This window comes from Puntigrus tetrazona, unplaced genomic scaffold (genome assembly GCF_018831695.1).
Source record: "Puntigrus tetrazona isolate hp1 unplaced genomic scaffold, ASM1883169v1 S000001156, whole genome shotgun sequence".
Classification (NCBI taxonomy): Eukaryota; Metazoa; Chordata; class Actinopteri; order Cypriniformes; family Cyprinidae; genus Puntigrus; species Puntigrus tetrazona.
In genome coordinates, this window is record NW_025048742.1 from 240,670 (window position 1) to 264,192 (window position 23,523).

Genomic DNA, 23,523 nt, shown 5'->3' on the forward strand with positions numbered 1-23,523 from the left:
CTTATTTTGTCAGTGGGCGAACCACATGAAAGCACCAAACGCCCCATTATTATGGTAACATAAGTTCTCATGGTAATAATTATTTGGCTATACAGATTCTTGCATCAAGTCTTTTGCCTGAAGGGACACACTCATCCCTCGATTGTTATTCTTTGCTCTTGATATTTGGGAGTTTTGGTGTTAATGGCTTCAGCACATCTTCTTTTATTTTAAAGCTTCGACGTCTTCAACTCTCATCCTAATGTCTTTCTGATGGACGGCTGATGTACCGATATGGACCAAAATATATATGTAAACGAAATAAGATAAACTGAAAGCTTTCTTGACATAATGAGACATTGGGGAATCATTCCAAATGACTTATTTGCACAAACAGTTAACAAGAGTTACTAGTAGTAAAGCTGTGGCAACTATTGCATTTTGGCGGTTCTTATAGTAAATGTTTGAAAAAGATGCAACATAATTTATTTAAACGTATATTAAAGCTAAAATAGTGACATGTGAAAACCTCAGAGCTGCGGTATCTTCATATGCACATGAATAAAAATGAATAATGCAGCACCTCTAGAGCACATATCCATATGATGGTGGTGGTGAAAGGAGAGCTGTAGAAAGCACAACTCTGTTTGGACAACACCTTGCCTCATCATTAGCTGAAGAGCTTCAAACACTAGCAAGATTAAAGGTCAGTCAAAGAGGACTTGGATTTCCAAAATGCTAATTAAAAACACTCTAGTACAGCGCACACTAAGAGCCAGAGCTGAGATCCCTCTAGACAATGTACGGTATGGTATGGATTTAATTGGTGCACTTCATATGCAATTCCACCGCTTTGGGCACATCTGAGAGACGTCTGTTGATGGCATAGGTTAGTATGTGCTTCAGAAGTTCAAAGGACACTTGTCTATATAACCTTGAACTGCCTTATGGGACCCTACAGCAGAAGCAGAAGTGTATTTTTTTCGTGGTTACTCTTTCAAGGCCAAACGGACAAAAAAAGCGAAATTTTCAAAAATGCATATTGCTTTTCTGTTTTTTTGTCCTTTTGGGAGGACTGTTTCTAACAAGAGTACTTAAGAGGAGTAATCAAACGGAGGCTCGAGTTCTTTGGTGTGGAGGAGGCGCATTTAATGTGTATTAAACAAAGACGTGTTCCCACCAAATGCGAGTGGGAAACAAGAGAGAGGAAAAACTGTGTTTATCCAGCGAACGCCAATTTTGTGCCTCGGAATAGGAATTAATCATCGGTGGCCCTCTCAGAGGTTATTTAGAAATGGGAAAACGCCTGTGAACTCTTTTTCTCTCACACTCAAAGTGTGTTCTTTTGATGTCAAGCATTGTGTAATTTAATAGGCCTGTGTTTTCACACAACATCTGCTTGTCAACCTGACGTTCAGCGCTCTGTGGAGAATGGGGCCGTGAAAAAAGAGTGCGTGTTTGAGCTGGGACTAAGGTAATGCAAGGCAATTATGACAGGCCCGCGACCTAACGCCGAACAGCACGTTCGTAAAAAAATCTACAGGAGTTCAGCTCTGTGTTAATCTTCCACATGGAGAAGAATGAAGGTTATTCTTCCGAACCTGAGCGAGTGTAATGGCGTCGAGTCTGAGCAGATTAGATCTAATGTTTAACACATGGCAGAGGCCAGCCTCGGTATGGGATATAGAAGAGAGATAAGCGTTCGGACACCCTCAGAACACCCACTAGACCTCGGAGTGGAATCGCGAGAGTGGGCAACAAGTGTCGCGTGTGAATATTATCGGGGGCTACAAAATGAAATGCATGTCCAGCACCCTAGAGGGCAAGTTGTGTTAATGAGGCAGAGGGGAAAAACGTGTCGAGGAACTGTGGTTTGCCAAGCTAACAAGCCACTCGTGACTTAAAGCAGTTCATCACAAACGAGGCAAGCATGATAAAGTTATTATCTGCAGCCCACTAGAAGTTAGCAGCTGATTCCTTGTAACTAAAACTAAATAGAAATAAACTGCTATTGAAAAAGTTCATTTTCTTGTAATGCAGCACACTGAATTTTCTCATTATATCTGGATCATATTGAATTTGAATACAGTCCAACAGCACTTGGATGTTTCACTGAGTGTATCCCTCCACTAGTAGGGGGGATTTTCCTCTTTCAGCAGGTTACACCGCTTATACACCACAAATTACTGCCTTCATAAAGAAGTAATAGCATCTGTCACTTAGTACTCTATGTTGATTAGCATTGCTTTATACATAAATGTTATTATAAAGAAAATGCGTGAGAACTGTATTGTTGAATCGGTGTATGTTTATGTTTAACGCCATGTCCAGCTTCTGTGGCGTTGAATTTCCAATGCGTTGAATAAAGTTCAATCTTTCCAGGAACAACACGCACAACCTTTGTTCTGTAGGACGTATTTGCAGTTTCAGCACAAAAGCGCTTTCTGGGCTTTGGATGGAGCAGTATTTACTGCTAATCACAGATCCATGCTGTACTGACAAGCTACGCATGAAAAAAAGCTTTGCTGAATCGTGATTTCAGCATAATTTCAATTTATCGTGCAGCTCTGCGGTGACCTGTTGATCTGAATGATGTCATTTGCATGGTGGCATTTGATTTGTCTATAAAATATATAACATGAAATCTGATATGACGGTTAAAATATAAACACTCTATTTCTCGTTATTTAAGATCATAAAAATGTGCTGCATGGTAGGAATGACACGACTACATTGAGGCTATTTACAGTAAGTTACGTAATGTTCTTGGAGGTCAAACAGTTGAGAGTTGGCACTAACAATGCCAAGGTCATGGGATTGATTGAACTGGGGAAATATATACACGATGAACGCAATACGTTGGTTTGGATTAGGTCACCCAAAAACTATAATTCTGTCATCATGCATTCCCCCTCAAGTAGTCCCAAACCCGTATGAATTTCTTTGTTCTGCTGAACGTGAAGTTTGTTACCAGGCTATTTTGGGTCACCATTGACTTCCATAGCATTTTTTCCTACTATGGGAGTCAATGGTGACCCAAAACAGCCTGGTTACAAACCTTAAAATCCCTCCTTTGTGTTTTTGGATGATATATTCCAATGCAGTAGTTCCTAAACCTGTGTCCTGGAGTATCCCTGCATATTTTGGATGCCTCTTTATTAAAAAGCTAGTAAGTTGAATCAGGTATGTTTTATTAGAGAGTTGGGGGTACAGCAGGACCTGTATCGGAAACCATTATTTGGTTATTTGTATAGTCTTCACAATATACATTGTTACAAAGCATCTGTTATATCTATAACGGCTCAATGTTTTTAGCATTGATGATATATAACAATATATCATATGCTCTTATGAGCCTGTTTGGACAGTGAAACGTCCCAGTGCTGTTGGACACTGCTTTATCCAATTCAATGTTTTTACAAAAATACAGTAAATATAGAACTACAATTACAAGTTAAAATAACCGTTTTTCTATTTACATAGAATATATTTTAACGTATTAATTAACGAACAACGTATTCGTATTTTTATTATTAATACATTGACATAATTAGCACTGTAAATTTAGTATACATAACTCCTGGACTGAATGATGACTAATTAGTTATTTTTTAAATCGTTTCATTGAAACGAACAGACAGATTAGCTCAAATGAATCAGACTTGAGAGAGAGAGGACATTCTAGTAGAGCATCTTTGATGTTTTAATTATTAGCTCAGCTCACTTGCTTATGAGGCTGTCTGCACAATATAAATGTCATAAAAGCCCTGCTGTAGTATTTCTGGGATGCTAAACTACTACTTTTTACTTCCCAAACAACATCTCGAAATACGCTCGTATCTACATACAGTAGAGTGTGAATAAGAAAAACAAGACCCCACATCACACCCACATGTTTGAGGTAATGCACATAAATGAATGCACATACATTTGCATATGCATTATGCACGAATTGCTCCAGAAATACAGATTCCACATGAGCATATCTATCCGAACTGAATAGCAGGACGGTGTTTTTCCTTCCTTTTAAGCTCCTTCGGAACATTCAAACAATCACGTTTACCTGTGCAGACTTGGCCAGCTTCTGATTATATTCCTTCTCAAGATGCTTCAACCTGCTGTTGGTCTGTAATGAAAGAGAACACAGGAGAGGAGGGTGTTAGAAACAGAGAGTGCAGACACATGACACCGGATCGGCTGGCAGGAAGCGCAGGGAGTCGCTTTGCCGTGACCTCTGCGACTGGCAGGCATGTTGGCATGCGTGTGGCTGGAGCTCTGGGCTCAGGGCCAGGCCTGACACCACAACAGCACACGGGCCTTTCATCTGAAGCCAACTTATCACCGCTTAACAGGAAGAGAGAGAACAATATCACAACGTTATCTGCAAAACAAGAATATGACATGAAAAAAAAAAAAACACCTAAGCTTTTAAGACCAAGAACATGAAAAGCATCAAAAAACAGAGATAAATGCATTTAAGAGGGTTATTTCTTTATTTCATTTTGTTGTGAAGATTTTGTTGCTTGCTCGCTCACAAATTTATATTAGTGGCTACAACTTAGTATAGTGACCAATCCTAGCTATTAACTAGTTACTTATTATTATGCTTTTGTATCAACGTATTGGCTGGTTAATAGTACTTATAAAGAACATATTCTAACATATCGCTACACAATACCTAAACTTAACAACTACCTATCTGACTTACTAATAGGCAGCAGATTAGACATAGCCTACTTTGCGAGCTGGTAGACACGTAGTTGCAAATTAACGAGAATTAGTTGACATGTAGTTACTTATAGCTAGTAGTATGTCTTAAGGGGACTATCAAAATAAAGTGCAAGCAAAAATCTTCTCAGATTTTCTTAAATTAGCATGACCTACATTACTTTTGAGCCAATCAGCTGATCAGATGTAGAAGCAAAAATAATAACAGACCCATTAATGTGAAAGTCCAAATAATGTTCACACCACAGCTTCTACACTAACACAATAAATTCAGCTTTCTGATGTTAGAGCTCCAGAGTGAGAAGCCCTCGGTAAAATATGTAAAGTGATCAGATGCACATGCAGGTGAAGTCGATGTTGAGGTTGATGCTACTGATGCATTGGGCCGGAGGCATCAACACATAAACTACTGCTAAAAAACACACATACATACGGACCAGCAAACCCACAAGCAGATCCATCCCGGGCCCTCCTTCTCTCTATCCTGTCAGTCACTGTATGTCCCCTCGAGCCTTTTACGCTGATGAGAGAAACAAGGCAACTCTAGCGTCTATAAAAAGGATATTCTTTGTTTTTGCTGCTTGTGTTGCCATAGAGACCTTACGTTTCTTAATTCTGCCAATGGGTAATGGGGAACTTTGCGTGAATGTCATTTTGAATGGCAAATATATGCCTATTATGAATTTCTTTGTGCAGTTACACCATTACTAAAATGTACCATCCTGACATATGTTCTTAGATTTCGGACCTAAAAAACCTGAATGGATACCCAGTCCAAAACAGAGCTCACACAAAGGTATAAGAATATAAACTATATAATATAACGCACAGATCATACAATTGAAAAGCGACAGCACAGCCAATGAATGCCCTGAATGGTTTAGTCCGGCACGTCCGCTGCGTTCTCAAAACTCTGGCCATTTGATATACCTAGAATATCAAAATCAACTGCGGGCGGCAGATCCTTTTCCTATCTAGCACCTAAACTCTGGAACAATCTCCCTAACTCTGTTCGGGAAGCAGACACACTCTGCCAGTTTAAATCTAGATTAAAACACATCTTTTTAAACTAGCCTACACATAACACACCAACACACTTTTTATCCGTTAAAGGATTTTTAGGCTACATTAATTAGATCCACTGGAACCAGGAACACTACTCCTAAAACACAATGTACTTGTGACATCATAAAAAAGAATGGCATCAACGCTAATATTAGTCTCGTTTCTTTCTTAATCTGTTTTACAGTTTGTATCCAGACTAGATGGTGGATCAGCACCCAGAGATTACGTTCATCAGAGACCAGAACACCTAGATGCGCCCGTGGACAGATCACCAGATCCTGATGCACACACGCACAAAGTAACACAGCTGGAAGTTAAGTGCTGGGCGTCCGGTCAGAGGAGAACTGACCCCAACTGAGTCTGGTTTCTCCCAAGGTTTTTTTTCTCCATTCTGTATGGATGGGGTTTTGGTTCCTCTGGCTTGCTTTGTTGGGGACACTTAACTTCTCTGCATTTACTAACAAATTGTTCACTCTCGTCATTATACATCCCTGTCATTGTATTCTTCTGCTTTATACTGTTCAGTGCTTTGATGCAACGCAATTTACAGTAATGCATAGAGAGGCACCAATAATCATCTTCCGAAATGTTTGCGCATTTTGCCAGTAAAGCTGGTTCTGTAATCAGTGGTATAAATGGCATCAGATGCATGATTTCACAATGAGCCGCTTGTTCACTGATAAGCTGCGCCATACCACGCTTATAATGAATGTGGTTTTGTGCACCTTATCTCGCACTAAATACGGCTCAATGTGAAATCACGCACCTAATGGCATTTACAGTTGATTACAGGGCCGATTTTGCTGACAAAAATGTGCAAACATGCACTCTGATATCAATCGAAAGACTAATAATAATAACACCTGTAAACTAAAAGAGGTATTATTTGTTATTTCTGTCAAACCTCACTTTTGAAATGATGGCTACGCCCCTGAGCGTTAATATTCTTCCATTCTTACATGAAAGGGAACATGAGCAATTCTGTAACTAATTCTGTAACATGCTAACACTGATCTAAGTACAGAGGGTGCTTAATGGGTCTGCACCGAGTATGGAAAAACACAAACAATAAGAAAGCTGGAAAAGCATGGAAAAATGAAGCGCTTGGACTGCTTTGTGTGTGTTTCCTAGCAAATGTCTGTACCTTGCCAAAGGCATAGAGCTCACTTTGAGCTTCTATCAGGTGCTGCAATCGCTTCACAGTATTGCCGGTGTGAGTCCGCGGCCTTTGAAGTGTGAACGCTGTATTTGAACGTTACTGTATTTGAAAGCACAAAGCATGCAGCGCTAAGCCAACCCTTATTAACAAACTAATTCTGGAGCTAAGCAATCACAACACTTCCAATCTTACACACTGAAACAGAAGGAAAATAAACATTAACATACATACCTACAAGGATAATATAAGATGTAATTATTATTTTTCTTAAAAAACAGGAACAATTAGGTTTGATAGTGTAATAAGTACAAGCATTTTTATGCAATTTTTGCAGTATGTGTTTAGAGATTTGGCGACTGCTGCATTGGATTGTGTTGCTTGGAGAGGAAGGCTTTTTTGTAAACATGGTTTTAAAAGCAATGGGCATTTTCATGTATCCAAACCGCCTTGGGTTTATTGGTTCCTGGTGTCTGAGAAAGAGATGAGAATGCATAAACTACTTACGCCTCATGTTGTTTTAAATCAGTATGAATTGTGCCGTTTTATACAATGAAAGCATACTAAGACCAGAGGTCATCATAAAAGGTCACTCCATAAAAGGATAAAAACAAAAAAACAACTCAAAATGTTATAAAAGCTGAGGTGGGAGTAAGACAGAAATGCAAGTTCATGCTAGACAAGACAAGTCAAGTCTTGCCAGTTGCTCACCTTAAGCAAGTCAAATTGCTTAATACCGAGATTGGTAACATTACCAAATAGCACCCATTAGAGATTTTGCTTATTTCCTATAGTTATTGAAATCATATTATGCATAACTGAGAAGAAACATAAGCTTTATAAACATTTTGTAGAATTACGTCCATTACAAGACAGATCTTAGAATCTTAAAACACTCATAAAACAATCAGCAACCACCAAGAATATGATATTAAGTTATGATATTATATTTTTATACGGAAAGTTCAACAATGGTGGAATAGATTAGATGATATCGGCTTCGTAAATATAGTTTAACTCTTAATTTTACTGAATCAGAAGGCTGATTTCTTTACATGATCACTCTAAAATCACATGGACATCTCTACATCTCTGTGTGGCATTATTTATGTTTTTGTAAAAATAAAAAAACATACCCTAATATGATATTGGATTTATCATTTAGAATAACATTTTTCATTACTTGGCTGAAATTGTTTTTGAATGAAAACAGAGCAAAAAAATGTATGCACACATCTGTCAAATAAATATTAAGATGTATTTTTTTTTATCTGTATCGCCCTATTGTTAACAAACCGCGTCAGTGAAGGTGACACCATGCTAATGAAAAACAGATCAATCCTCACTTGTCCTTCCCCGTCCTCTTTAAAAGGGCCGTCACGTATTACACTGGCAGGTGTGGCTACACCCCCAGCCTGTGTGTGTGTGTGTGTGTGGCTAGGACTGTTTGATTTTCATCATGGCTTCCAAAATCTGGTTTTGGGCAGTGATCTGTCACACCTCTGTTAGCAGGTGGATCAGTGGATCAGGGAACACAGCCATGAATGCATCTGTGTGAGGATTTAGGCTGCCAGGGAGTTTGCTGGCCCCTCATGCTTTAAGTTGGGACCTCCTGCGATTCGTCCCATTTGATGACCTTGGGTGCTGATTTGCCGCCAGGGTCAACACTACAAAGGCCAGCTTAGGCATTCAATAAGAGCCTTTTATTTGGCTGGTGACCCTAGAGCCGCCGTCTCCATCTGGTGGAGTGATTAAAGCCTTTTGACGAGGGGCGGGCAGCTTTCTTCACGGCAGCTTCATCAATAATTCGTAAGTGTGGAGAGCTGACCTGTAAATAACGGCAAACCTTCAACTTTATAATAAACCATCCGCTTTGAGCAGTAAACACTGACTGCTGCACGACACCATCTATCAATGTCCTTCAGCTGGAGAACGAGAAAAGAGCTGAGACTCCAGGGCGATCACTCAATGCTGATCAAGCTCCTGTTGACATGTGGCCTTTGTGCCATCAAGCATTGGTTTGTCTTGCACTTCATTTGGGTCTTTTTGGTGATAGGTGGAGGATGGTCTGAGCCGCGAATGAAACGCCCACAGACTGGCCATTCACAGGCTGCATATCTCACCCAATAGATGCAAGGGTTCTCTCAAAATTGACTGGCCAATAGTCATTTTTTTAGACTTTGTGAACTTTGTGTCAGAATTGAAGAATCAAGGAGTCATATTTCTGAATAATGACCATTGTGCTTGATCTCACAGCACATTGTAATCATGATATATGATTATCTCCGCTGTTGGTTGTAATATTGGTAAGCAAGTAAATGCACACTTTGCTGAAGAAGCATTAGCAAACTCTTGAGTAGCAACACCATGTACTCCACCAATGTCATATGTTCGTTCATGCTTGCCTTTAAAATCAACACATGAAAATTTTAACATACCTAACATGTACAATGCACGCTCATGATGTTTCATTTTTATTAATTTGGGAATTAGCTGCGTACTGTATAAGTAGCTGCTCATTACTGCAAAACAAACATTTATTGCTATGTTCACGGAGATGTTCATTTTGTGATAACTGACTCATTGTGCATTATGCCTTACTAATTGCTCTTGGTCAAATAAAGCTGCTATACCATATCTTAAAAGTCTGTCTGTAAAACACAAGGTTGAACATTTCTGCACAAGGGTGATGTTAAAGCCCTTAAGCGAGTGGCTAGTGGCATTGCGGATGTGTTTTAAAGCGCTCTATAAAGCCAGAGAGTTCTCCACAGCTCTACACTGCCGGTCTGTGGCAGTCTCTTCCTGTGTCACAGACTTTCCCAGCCATCCTTAGTGGAAAAGAATGAGAAAAACTGGAGGATGGGGGGGAAAACGGCGTAACTTTCATCTCCGCAGAAGAAAGAAAAATAGAATCACCAAATCCATCCACATGCCTGGCTGGTCTAAATCTGATTTTCTGCTATTAAGCTCCATTTCCCTCTCTCGATCTGCCACTCCGAGGTGATGGGGAGGTGTCTTTGATCATATTCTCCCACTGTTTTGCTCTCTGTAATCCATGACCAAAAATAATGGGATTTGGTGTATCTCCAAATGGCAGAGAAACCGGTTGACAGAAATTAATAAGTTTGCAGGGACAAAAAAAGTGAAGACAAACAATGACAACAACATCCCCAAAACGCCATCATCTTCCGTCAGGAGTGAAAGAGAGGGAGAAAATATGAATCATAATGTTAAACAGAGACTAAAAATGGTGGTGACACATTAACAAAAAATAAATAAGTTAAAGAGAGGCAACATCCAAACTTTGGGCAGAATGACAGCTGACAGGCGCGCCGTGGGGGAGCTGGGTGTATTGATGTGTCTTTGAAGTGAGCGTGTGTTTACCGCGTTCTCCAAGACAGCAGCAGCCATGTTCTCGGGGCCTTATTCGCTCTAATCCCTCCTGTCACTGCTCAATGGAAATCCTGTACCGATGCCACATCCTTCTTAGACAACAGGTGCATTTCATTATGCAATGTGTACATGCAATAATCTTGACCACTTTCCTGCCAGTTTCTTAACTGAGCGAAAGAGGCGCTTTTGCTTTATCGTTGTGCTGTTGCTCGATCACGTTCATATTCTTAACCAGACTGTTCCATTTGTTGTAATGTGACAATTTACACTAAACAGTTTCAAGAAATGCACGTTTGCTCAAGGTTAAACATAATTTAAAAGGGGCTATGACCCGAGAAACCAAACTTCATCTAAGACATGTGAGAGGTTATTGTGCTATAAAGTCATCCTTTGACTTTCAGAACTCATTAGTCTAAAAACAGCTTATACTGAAGCCAGTATAATGACAGATTGTGGAATGTGACACTCTATGACGGACCAGTGTGAACAAACACTGCCTCCACAGAAGAAGATCAACGCCTGTTTCTACATCGCTGCCTGTTTAGCTCCACCCACTTATTATCCTACACTGTCTGTTAAGCCGTGCCCACCAATTCGTGCTTGTAGTTTACTAGAGAGGCAACTGCAAAACCATGCAGAAAACAATCAATAAAGATGGTTTTGAAGACAACAGAAAGTTCTGGAAAAACATTCCACTTTTTGCATCGCCTTCAATCTGAGCGCATGAACTTTATTTTTAATAAAGATACAAACTGCGTCAGTAAAAATTGATTCTTTGTTCACTTAATTTTGCAGAATTCGGCATGAAAAGACAAGGCTCTGCTGACTATATTGGGTCTATAATGTTAATTTAATACTGTATAGCTGCTTTTTACATTTTACATTGTAAAAAGCGCTACATAAATAATGGTAACTTGACTCATCTTAAAGATAACTGTGTATTATGCCATCACTATTGCTTTATTTGCAGATCGTTTGATATATCTACGCATTTTTAACCTTAATCACACCAGGGTCCATCTGTGAAGGACACAGGTTGTCAAACACACACTTTTTAGCCAATCATAGGAGTGGGTGTTTACGATCCATCAAGCCTATTCAAAAAGAGCGTTTTGATGAGGGTGCCCCATATATTTCCAATTAAAGTGCGTTTCTGTTTCATGCTAAATTATTTTCTGTGGTTACCAACAGTATCTGCGGTATTACAAACACCGCATAAAACACTTCAGATTCGGCCTTTGGTTTATATGAGAGAATTGTTTCGAAAATCCTTTGAATTAGAGTAATAACAAACGACAGGTTGAGGCTAAAGTAATGGCAGTAAACAGACCAGATCATCTTGCCAGGCGTTCTGACATAGAGGTCTTTCAGATATGTCACATCTCTGTAATGCTAGCTAGCGGTGAAAGCTTCTTGGGGATGTTTGTGGATGGTGGGCAAACACTGTGTAAACAGAAGACAGGTGAAACATTTTGACAACTTTCGCCCCTGGATGATTCACAAATACACTTCATATGTATTTACATTCTCTTCAGCTAGCGTAAAGTTGGTTGCATTCACCACACACGGCTCTTCGATTTGCCTCCTGTTACGCTGTGGGGGAATGGCACAGAAAAGCATGCGCTGCCTTTTCAAAGCGATATCTTTCACAGTACCACTACCTCTGTCTTACACTTTTCTCTTCTTCTTTGTCACAGTGAGGAAACAAAAATAACCGAATCGGTTGTATGCCGCACATCTTGTTACCATGGCGATGTACAGAGACCATGTAGCTGGAAGCAGATGTAGTGGCACTACAGAATTATATTTCTGTGAGAGAAAGAATATAACAATCTATTGCTATTATACAGTACTTTTTTTTAAGTAACACTGCAAAATTTTTGGCTGAGCTATTGTTTCGACTGCAAGAGAACATGGCCATATTGTAGCAATTCATGTTGCCACAGGTATGTGCAGTCCACTCTCGTGTCAAATATACGCCACCGGGTTTGGTCTGACAGCTCCAGTCCATCAGGGTCCAAAAAAGGTTGGAGCCTTTTATCAGGGCAATTCCTTGAGCCTTTGGGGCAAACAGAAAACAGAAAAGGGCACCGGCCACAGCTGAAATGACCGAAACCCTTTGATGTTAAACTCTGAAGTTGCATCACCTGAGGAACGCCGATCACTCGCAAGAGGAAATACTCAAGGAACCACTCGAGGTAAAACGATACGAATGAGGAATGTGTCTGTAAACATAACGCAATTAGAGGGAACGAGACAAACTCTCATCCTCATAAACAGAGCCAAATCCTTCTTCAAACTATTCCTGCTCGTTTAGTGCTGGCAGATGAAACATGCTCTAGAGTGCATGTTAGAGCTACCTGTATATCTCAATCCTTGCCTATCCTGGCCGTGTTAACAAGCGGGTTGATCTGATGGCTATGAGGGCGTGTGGGAGAAGATTAATACAGCCCCACAAGAGTGATGAGTCCAAAGAGAGGCTGCTCTTTCAACAGGGATTCATTACACACACTAGTTTTTTTAAGAAAACTGCCCTTCTTCAGGGTGAATGCCCCTATGATACTATATAAACAGCCTTCATGTATCATTGTATTTTCGATGGGAATGCTAAAAGATACTGAAATCTTCTTGTCTGGGCCGGTGCATGAAATCTATAAGTTGGTGATTAGCTTAATTTACACAGAAATGATGATGATATCCCCATAATTGAACTAAATATGCACGCCACGGCATTCTACCAGTGCATATAGTTTTTGAGCTGACATAAAAAAGCTGACATATTGATATAGTACCTGCTAATATTTGGGAATTTATTTCAACTTTGCCTTTCTCAAACTAGTTAACATTTACATATATGGCGAGAGGTATTATAACAAAAACATATTCGCTCTTTGGACCCAGTTGAACTGTATGCGGTGATTAAAGAGGGACGCTGATATAAAAATCAGATTTGGACTTAAAAAATGTTCCGACTGGCCTATTTTGTTGAGGAATCTGCAGTAAAAAAAAAAGGAAGACATGAAAAGGGCTGAATCTGTAGGAATTCGGGACAGGAAGCCGTGATTTGTATAGCCGTTACTCCAAAGCTAAAGAAGAAGAAAGTACAAAGAACATCTGAGCATCAGAGGCACTGGCTGTGAGCTGCGGAGAGAAGTCAGGTTTATCTGGAGGAACAAGGCTCCCAGGGTTCTCTGTGGTGGATGGAGATTGGGTACTGGTGTCTGCGCGCACATACACGCACACACTCGCCATAGCCAGATAAACCTCTGTTGTTAACAGAGACTGGAATAAATTCACTTTCATCTTCCTTTCTTTTCGCTAAGCGTCTGACGTTGGAACAATCTAACACATGATCTTATCGCTTCTGATATTCTGTTTCTTATTATTTTATTCCGCAAGTTCCCCTTCAAAAAGCCCATGTCTTTCATGAAAACCCATTCATGGATTTAATGGATTTCTCTTTCCTTTTTCTCTGGGATCTGTCTTCAAACCCTGGCTGGCCATTTCAGGAGCGGCTGACTGCCGAGGACAGCGTTTCTCTCGCCATCAAAAGAATAAGAAATTTCAGCTTAGAAACATGCCAAGTCACTACAAATCTAAAAGCCTGAAAACTTCCAAATGAAAATAGCTAAACTTTTCCCTCTGAAACAGACAAAAAAAAAAAAAAAAAAAAAAGAAGCTCTGACGCAGTCGGAGAGAGATAACGTACCAGGCTAAATGCGCAAATGAAATCATTAGCTGCATTTAAAGCATTCTGGCTAATAATCTGTGAAACCGGTAGGATTTATCTTAGTAACGTTTCTGCTATCACGCCAAACAAGGATAAACAAGTTTTTACATTTTCTAAAGAGAATGTCAGTGCAGTTGTGCTTTCTTGTCTTCACAATGCTAGGATGCTAAGGCGTTTTGCACGGTTGCCTTCTAGCCTTAACCAAAACCACCTAAACCCATATCCTTTTATCCCAATAAATAGCTATGCACAGGCTATTTGGATTTTTTTTTCCCACCAGATCAAAATCAGTAGCATAAAATAGAAAGACAATGGAATTGTTTATGTTTGGAGGACAAATGGTGCCAAAATTGACTACGATTCAAATTTCGAACTCTAAATATGATTAATAGCGCTTGACTTTCCAAACATCATAGATGACTCATACTGGACTGCAATGGTGAGCCGTGAAACAGTGGCAAAATGCATATGTGTGTGAGTCAGATGTTTTGTTAATCCTCGGAGGATAAAACAGCTTTACTCTGGAGGAATGAGTCTGGTGTTGCGCCTCTGGCCAGAGAGAGAGATCAGAGAGCCAGTTTACCTTGCACTATAATAGCCTGCTCACTCTCACAGGCCAGCACTAACATCATTTGTCTCATTATGCCATATTCATCTACATCTGCATTAGCAATCATGACAATACTTACCTCAAGAGTCATGCCTTACGCTGAATACATATGAGCATCCATTTGTTGTGTTTCTTTTTATGACTAATCTGCATTGCTCAGCGAGAAATGCCTTAAAGGGACAGTTCTCCCAAAAATGAAAATTGTCAGCCTTTAAGTTTCAAACGTGTAGGACTTTCTGCCTTTTGTGAAACACAAAAGGAGATGTTTAACTGTCACTCCCCTCATGCGTTACCGAAAAAAGCAAATGTGTTTGGAAGAATATTTTTTTAGTATAAAACTAAAAAACAACTTTTTTTATTTATCCCTGAATACCTTACACCGAATTTCTTGCTACTTCTTAATGATCAGTTTTAGAATACACTATACAATTTGGTTAATAATTGTTTCCTTTTGAGACATCTTAGCACTGTAGCTAAACTCACCGCTGGACTGCATTGACATCTTAGGTCATTTTTCATTTTCTTTTGCACTCACACCTTGATTGATTTTTAAAAATGTTATACTGAATTATTTAAAATGGCCTGAACTGGACATTTGAGAGGCTGAATAAGGGCATGTTCTCAGAGATCTTTGAGTCTAAAAACGTGAGAAGCAGTGCACCTCCAGGGTCTTCTCATTGGCCCACTGGCCCACAACGCTCATACACGTTGATCCAATGTGTGTTTAGATTAAAAAACAACCGAAAAGTTGCGCATTGGATAACAAAAATGGGTTCTACTGAGAATGTTTTCCCCCCTAAACTGAACGAGTCTTATTTATCATCAAATGATGAACGAGTTAACTGAATAAAATGTAACCGTGTTAAAACAAGATAACGCATTAACTTTGGCAGCTCTAGTTTAAAGTGTGTCAATCAGTCTCATACACAGACTTTGTTGAAGTCTCTTCAGAGGAAGTTTTCAGCCGCAGGTCAGGATGAGTATCAGATGAGGGGTGGCAGAAACAGAGACGGATTCTGTAAACAAGCCTTACGTGTCAGCCTGAGAGTGGAAAAGCGAGGCGGAATTCTCTTCAGATGGGATTTATGTGCTGCAATGTACTCACATATGGTTCCAAAATGTAGGCCCAGGATTTATGAAGAGGCCAAATGGCACGCTAATGTGCCGCAGATGTCCTGGGGGAGGGTGCAGTCGGCAGCCGTGCACGAGTTTAATGAAAACTAATCGCTTTGATGGGCCTAATCAGGATTACCCTCTGATCAATACCACCTTTAGCCGGTTCCTGGCCAACCTGTGCCGGATTACAGCCGCTTTCCAGCCCTCGTTTCTGCGGCTGGAATCAAGAGCTTTAAAAACAGAAAGGATGCAGGATTTCCGGTATAGTCGCCCAAGTCTGCTCGCTCAACCTTGATAGAGCCGGGGCAAAGAAGGGCTAATGTGTTTAATTAAATACTAAGCGATCTATTCCCTCAGCGCTGGAGTTCAAACCAACATAGCCTATCAATGAACATGTGCGAATGCGTTTGAGTGTACTGTACGCAACACTCGTGATTAGGCGAGAATCCAGCTTTGTTTATTCATACAGCTGTTTATAAGTTTCACTTTGCTGCACGCTCCACAGGTGCACGCGATTAATTCATTTATTTATCTCCAGAAATAGACTCTGATCATATACAAGCAATCCTGGCTTTCGGAAATTGATTGTGGAAAGTGTGAAGCGTGACGTTAACACTTAGTAATTTATGCAGACATATCAGTCATATTGGAGAATCAGAACAGTTCTAAAAACACCTAAAAATAGTACATGCTCTATATTCATAGCCTTCCGTAATAAATATTCTTCCCTTCCGCCATTCGCACATGTCCATATTTTAAATCAAAAGAGAATTTCACTTATTTCATTCTATTGACTTCCATTCATACACGCATGAATGCAGGGGAGTGGAAACTGTTTGGAAATTGTTTTGCATTTTGCTGCATTTCAAAGTTAATAGTTAATGCATTTTTACATTTTGAATTTATTTGTTATGAGTCTAGTAAAAGCATCTCCTTAAGTCTACTAAAGATATAAATATTCATACATATGTGCAACTTCATTTGCAGTGCAGACGCAGCAGCAACTCTCGAGTGCTCAAAGATATTACAATATGTTGAACGGCTTACATATAATGGCCCACAGAAACAGTCGCTAATAATGTGCTTCCAGCCAAAAGAAATTCTGCTTCTATCAAAGACAATAGAATACCATATCACTTGATACGCAATGCCACTTGAATGGGGAAAAATGCAAAGCTCAACACTGTAGCTATATTGCAGGAAGCCCCGCCCTCAGAAAAAAATAAGCTATTTAAAAGAGCCAATCACTGCTACAATGGCGGCATGTGTGTATTAATACTTTATATCCATAGTACCAAGCAGTCGTTGAAAGTGTTAGAGCAACCAAGTTACTGCCAACAAATGGACTATCTCATTTAGAAAGTAACTATACAGGTCTAATGATGACCAGTCTGTTACATAATACAAATTGTGCCGGTAGGTTGTGCAATCTGAATTGCAACCTAGGACGCCAAAAATGCATTGCCTGCATTTCACACCAACCTTCTCTTGGGCCAGCTCTCTTTCAGCTTTGTGGGTTCGTTCCAGGTCCTGCCGCACCTGATCCATTTCTGCCCTCAGACGGTCCAGAGCTGCCTGCTGGTCCTGAGCGGCCCGCTGTCGCTCCTCCTCACGCAGCACACCCAACTCCGTCAGCTGCTGTTTCCTCTGACTGTGGGCTGCCAACAGCTCCTTCCTCAGAGAACGCACCTGGGCCTCCAGATCGGAGATGGTCTGGTGAGAAACACAAACAACAAAATTTGTAAATCCGTTAAGATGCACCCATAGATGGAACAGATGACGTGTTTATGGAATACTAAATCTGGGAATTCAACACATTTAGGCTGTAAAACAGAAACAAATGCAAAGTGAAAAAAAATGGAAGAGTCCGGATAGAGAGAAAGAGGATAAGCGAAACAAGCCAAGCAGGACGAGTGGAGCATTTGTGCCGATTCTAGCCAGGAAGAGGAAAACAGACACCACAGCCTCTGATCTCTGAGCCACAAGAGTTCAACATCAAAGCTCGGCATTCCACAAAGGTCAGCGGTTTGATTTAATGAGCAAAATTAGCGCAAATCAAAGGTCAGTTACCCATGCGGGATGAGGTACCACTGCCATTTCTCATTTCAGGAAGATGAAAAACCTCATTGAGACCACTTACCAATGAGCTTTTACATTAATGTGAAAGAGAGTGAAAAAGAGTAGATGTATTACAAAAAAAATAGAAGGAATCAGAGGCATTAGCACAGGAATTAGCCCTTGACAGACCTGTTAGAGACCTTGTTTTGAGAGTCAAGAACCGTCTGACACAAATGGACAGCATTTTGGAAAATAAGTAGTGATATCCACTACTAGCAGTAGCAACACGACACAATGTATTTCTAAGCCACAAGACTCTTAACATAAAACTGCATTCCCACTGTTCTTCTGTAATTGGATATATTTCACTCACGATTCTCCAATTCTCAATATTGATTAACTATTAATTATTACTAAACTTCTAATTAATCGTTAGTAGGGTAGTTGAGTTTAGGTATGGGGTAATTAAGGGATCTAAAAGAATAAGGTATTACTATGTGCTTTAAAAGTACTAATAAACAGGCAATACTAGTATATATATGCTAGCTAATAGTAAAAAGTGGTCGATAAAATGTTACGATAGATTATTTTTCCAAATAACTGAACAATCTAAGTAAATAAAAATCAGCAGGAAATACTTCCTCAACTCTATCCACTTGGATTTGATAAGATTATGAAAAGTGTTTTTTCCCACCCCTGTTACAATGGTAACACGGACAGAAAAATGTCTTTGAAAGATGATGAAACCAATATTTCGAGAACTGAAAAGTAAAATTTCTTAATGAAGCATTTACATTTTAAATCTTTAAAAAGATATGGTGTACATCATCAATTAAAAGCGCAATTGATGCTAACAATCACTTATACTCCAGTGCACCATGTCCGTAATAATGATATCAAATAATCTAGTCTCCCAAAGCGTTTAACCCTCGCGCAGACGGTGGTATGTGGTAGAGTCTGGTATGTTGGCAGTCCCTCGTCTGTTCCTCATGCTCCCAAACATCCCTGGGAGGAGACTGCTAAGTGCATCACGTGGCATGTCTGTCGGAAAAGCATCTGAAGTTGTTTTGCGGCCACTTGGGGAATAACAGCAAACTTCAAAGCTGTGTCGCACAAACACCCAGATGCCAAGACTGAGCGCGGGTCCAATACGGCCAGAGCGGCGCAGCACCAGCCCACATGCTGCTGCAACGGCACAAAGCTATTAGATCTCGGCTCGGAGGAGCCTTTAATCTATAATTCCCTCTTAAACTGGACTCTGGGAAGAATTTTCTGATGCATCTTTGATGGGCTTGGACGTGCTTTTATGAAAAGAAGCTCCAAAACTAGCACAGAAAATGAAAAGGCTATAACCACTGAGAATGTCACATCATGTATGATGTAACTTCAACAGTTCAACAAAAGAATTTAATTAAAATGAAGTCAGAGAGAGAGAGAGAGAGAGAGAGAGGGGAATGTAGGACAGACTGCGATATATTGTTATTTGTAAGCATATTCATTAAGAACCAAGCGAAACGAAAATGAAAGTATGCATACACTGCACATAACGCACAGGCTTGCTGTGAAATAGTACCAGAAAGGTTTGAATCATTGCAAGCGGCTACAAAAATTCACATACAGCACTTCCTCAGTTGAACGGTACATCTTGACAGAGTTGTTTCACTTCACTCTTAAAAACAACGATTCTATAGAACTGACTAAAACAGTGCTTTCCATTTTAGGGCCTCTGGTTTCTAGTCACATTTACATATTTTCAGAGCCGACAATCAACGTAAAACCTATGAAAATGGTTTTAAAAAGCACACAGCGCCACTGTTTCATCACTTTACAGTGTCTTTTTGAAGTAAAGGACCTTTCATAGATTAATGAGTGAGAAAATGACATGACGTGATGAGGATTTTGTCCACAGACTGATAAGACCACACATCATTTTAACCTATTATTTTATTATTTCTCACTCAGTATTTTACCTTAAGCGCTGCAAGCCATGCCCACAGCACCGGGCATGATTTTTTGGTACTCAAAACAAGTACTTTAAAGGAATTCCTTAGCTTATTCCAGTTACTGTGGCAGCCAAAAACAGCACACCTTAACCTTGTGCACATTCTTGTATTCAGTTGTACTAAAAGATTCAATTCAATCAATCTTTTTACCCCGTTTTAACGTGGATTTCTATCGAGACCGGAACTCAAAAGCCCCCAAACGGAAGCTAGAATCCGTCATGGCACCGCTCATCAGTTGCTCAGGAAAAGAGTCTCTATTGGCATCTATTGTTCCAATGAAGAACCTTTGATACATGGGCGTGGAATCTTTTCGTTCCACAAAAGGTCCTTCATAGTGGAAAAGGTTCTTTAGATATTATTCACACTTTTCATTGCTGTGAAAAACCTACTTTGAAACCAATTACTTTCTAAAAGCCTTCTTGCCAATCCCATGCCTTAAAATCACATACAATTAGAAGTTAGAGACGCCAGTGCCATTGTGGCAGTTTATGCAAATCATCAATGGGGTGAAAACTATAGAAATGCATGCAATGAAGCTCATGTGATCTACCTGATACAACTGGATACAGCAGTACAGCAGAACGGCTCCTTAAACTTGGCTACTTGGTGATTTAACCACTGTCAAAGTGAAATCATTCGCTAGTGAGCTATCCCATTGCTTAGGGGAGAGAAAGACATAGTATGCTGGTCCCTGTTCACTTATGGTGATTTCTGAGGTATTATATGTGTGGCATGCTCTGCAATTTGCATTTTCAAGGACTATGGCACTATTCTGGATGAAAGACGTACGTTGAGATCCAAATCTTTGGCTGAAATGCATTTGCATGTCTTTAAGATTTCAACGTGAAGCCCAGTGAAAAGCGGCTGTGCGTGCTCTGCTTCAGTGATGTCTGGCCAGAGATTAAAACCCTTTTCATCATCGAGGGCCCATCTGGTGCTGAGAGCCCGTCTGCTGGAGCCCATCTTCCGTGACCCATCACAGCTGGATGGATGGACTCATGATGGTGCCGTTTTGTGTTTTCCAGAGTTGAAAAGAGCAGCTGAAATCAAGACAATGTCATTAGACGACTGCTTAAAACCATCCGTGGTTTGGCAAACAGTCCATTGTGTCAACCATATGCCCTGAAATGTGAAAAAAAATTAAAAATCTTAACGATGACTTTTGGATATGCAGCATGGCTGAGCTGGATGAGATTCCACTCGTACTAGAGAGATAATTGAAACAATAATGGAATGAACATTACCGGTCCCAAACCTGGACAACATATTCTTACACATTTCAGAGTATGGGAATTACAAAACCAAACCAAATCTTTCTAAAAATGTGCTCTATTTGAGATTCTGCAAAGCAGCCAACCTTTGCCTAGATTACAGCTCTGAGATTACTTGGGCGGCATGACAACCCAAACGACTGAATCCAAACCCCCTGCTGGTGCAAGAGAGAACGTGACAGCCATCAACAAGCCTGTTGTTTTTGGCACATCAGAAAGCAGGCCTGATCTCCTATGCCATGTCCGCCTTCATTTTCTGTGTTCTAATCTCTTACTGGGGAATCAAGTTCTTTGAAAGTTTGACAGCATCATTAATTTGCCGATCAGAGTAATACGAAGCTATACTCTACGGATTTCAGATGTTCTCCCATGCTGTTTGAACTCCATGTTACATTACTAAAAAAAAAAAACATGGAATTTGTCAAGACGAAATCACGAGGAAATGTACTCCTGGATTTGAATGGCAGAATGCAGCATCTGTTGTTCATACAGTATATAAATACAATTAAATGTTTTTTAAGTCTGAGACAATAAGTCAATACGTCTGAAGACCAAATTTGTTTGGCCTGACGTATAACAAATGTCGTTTATAATAAATGCCAATGCAGTTTGTTTTATATTCACATATGTAGGTCTTTTTCTGTTCTGAAAACCATTATAATATATTGTGACGGGAGGAGCCAACGACAGACACAGTGGGCGTGGCGTCAGGTCTCGAGACAAATTTTATTGACAAAATAATAATAATACAAAATAATGAAGTGTCCAGGGAAAAGTGTCACAAATAAAAGGGGATCTGGTGTTCTGAAAACGTGCATGGGAAAGTATAGGTTGAGGCCGTGTTCCAGGGGAAGGGTCCAGGTAAGTGGAGTCGGCGCGGTCGCACACGCCCCCTTTTTCTGGTTATGGGCAGGTTTGGCTTATTTAAGGCCACTGCCGCCGTTGATCGGGCTGCAAGTGGGATGAGGTCTTCATCGTGCACCTTTCCTGGACCCACGAGGACAAATATGATGCTTCTCCGGTCTCCCGACTTTAGTCTGTCCTCAAACAAATCGGTGACCATCTAATCCCCTTCAGGTGTGCCTCGTCACACGCCGCCAGACCTGACCGATACCACGAACACAATGAGCCTGGTGAAGAGGCGGCGATAAAACGGGGTGAATTTGGCAGCCGACTCGTCACAAATATATTTAACGTGCTATTAGTGGACATGTGTGAGGTTATGGACAGGTTTGGTTTATTTAAGGCCACTGAGCGCTGATTCTGAAATTTTCTTCTAAAACGTTTGCGCATTGAAAAATAAATATGACTTCTCAAACTTTAGTCTGTCCTAAACAAATCGGACCATCTTTGCATCTTTGCTCCCCGATACACGAAAATGATATGCAAAATTTGAATTTTTGGTGATTATCAGTGACTATCACATGATCAGAGCTTCTCTCCAGTCTGATGCTGACAGAGAAGCTGCTGTTGGTCATTTTACCACATTTTTGCGTACTAATAGCATATGTTATCTGGATATCAATCCTTGTTAAAGTAGAATAAAACACTTCCCCACTCTCAGCTTACTAATAACATCCAGCAATAGCAATGCTCACTGGAGACCAACATTGTATAGCGACCTGGCGACCCCCAGTGATAAAATCGCTCAGTGTGAACAAGACTTAATGCGTACAGGCTGATGAAAGCGAAAATAAATGAAAGTGTAGATTCTGACCGCAGCTTTTTTTTTCCCATATGTTTTGATAGTTATGAAGAGAACAAGATGACTGTTGTAAATGTGTGGAGTGGGCATTAAAGCGCATGTGGTCTCTAGAGTCTGCTGTGTATTGGTTTACTGTGCTGGCTGCAGGCAACTATATTTACTGAGAACCATCCTGATGTTCTGGTCTTTTCATCCTCAAACAAACTAAAGAAAACAGGAACCCGGAGGGCAGCAGAGTCCAAGGAAACTAATACACAGACTCCAGCCCAGAGACGAGGGGATTTGAACTCCCTCATCATATTCCTTCAGATCGATACAGCCCTCCACAGCAACGCACGAAAGGGCTAAATCTAACGGACCACTGAATGGAAATTGAATTTAAGACTTGTAGACAAATTTGAAGTCTCCACTGATGGTTGTAAAACCAGATGTGCTACGATTTCCTGAAACCAACAGGCAAACACACACTGATTTCACGTAACTTCGGTTACAAAATGAAGCGTGACAAACAAATGGTACTGCGCGAGAACAAGTCACCGTGACCTGAAACAAAAGCTCCCTGTGCTGTGAAAAAAGCACGAGTCGTTGGCTCATCTCACATGCTTATGATGTCCTGACCACATCAAGACGTGAGTCTGTATTGCTCATCTTCATTGTGTGTGAAGGACGTCCATTTACGCTGCCAGTTTTCCGCGGCATGGGTTCCGGG

General features: G+C 40.3%; 1 protein-coding gene across 3 annotated transcripts in view; it reads right to left on the reverse strand.

Annotated features, from left to right (window-relative positions):
* cep112 (centrosomal protein 112) overlaps positions 1–23,523 on the reverse strand; it is a 108,839-nt gene that overhangs the window by 34,953 nt on the left and 50,363 nt on the right. For all 3 annotated transcript variants that reach the window (XM_043234530.1, XM_043234529.1, XM_043234531.1), the window contains exons 21-22: positions 17,260–17,490; positions 4,043–4,105 (exon numbers count right to left, since the gene is read on the reverse strand). In XM_043234530.1, the coding sequence (XP_043090465.1) occupies positions 4,043–4,105; positions 17,260–17,490 (294 nt within the window). The remainder of the gene's footprint in view (positions 1–4,042; positions 4,106–17,259; positions 17,491–23,523) is intronic.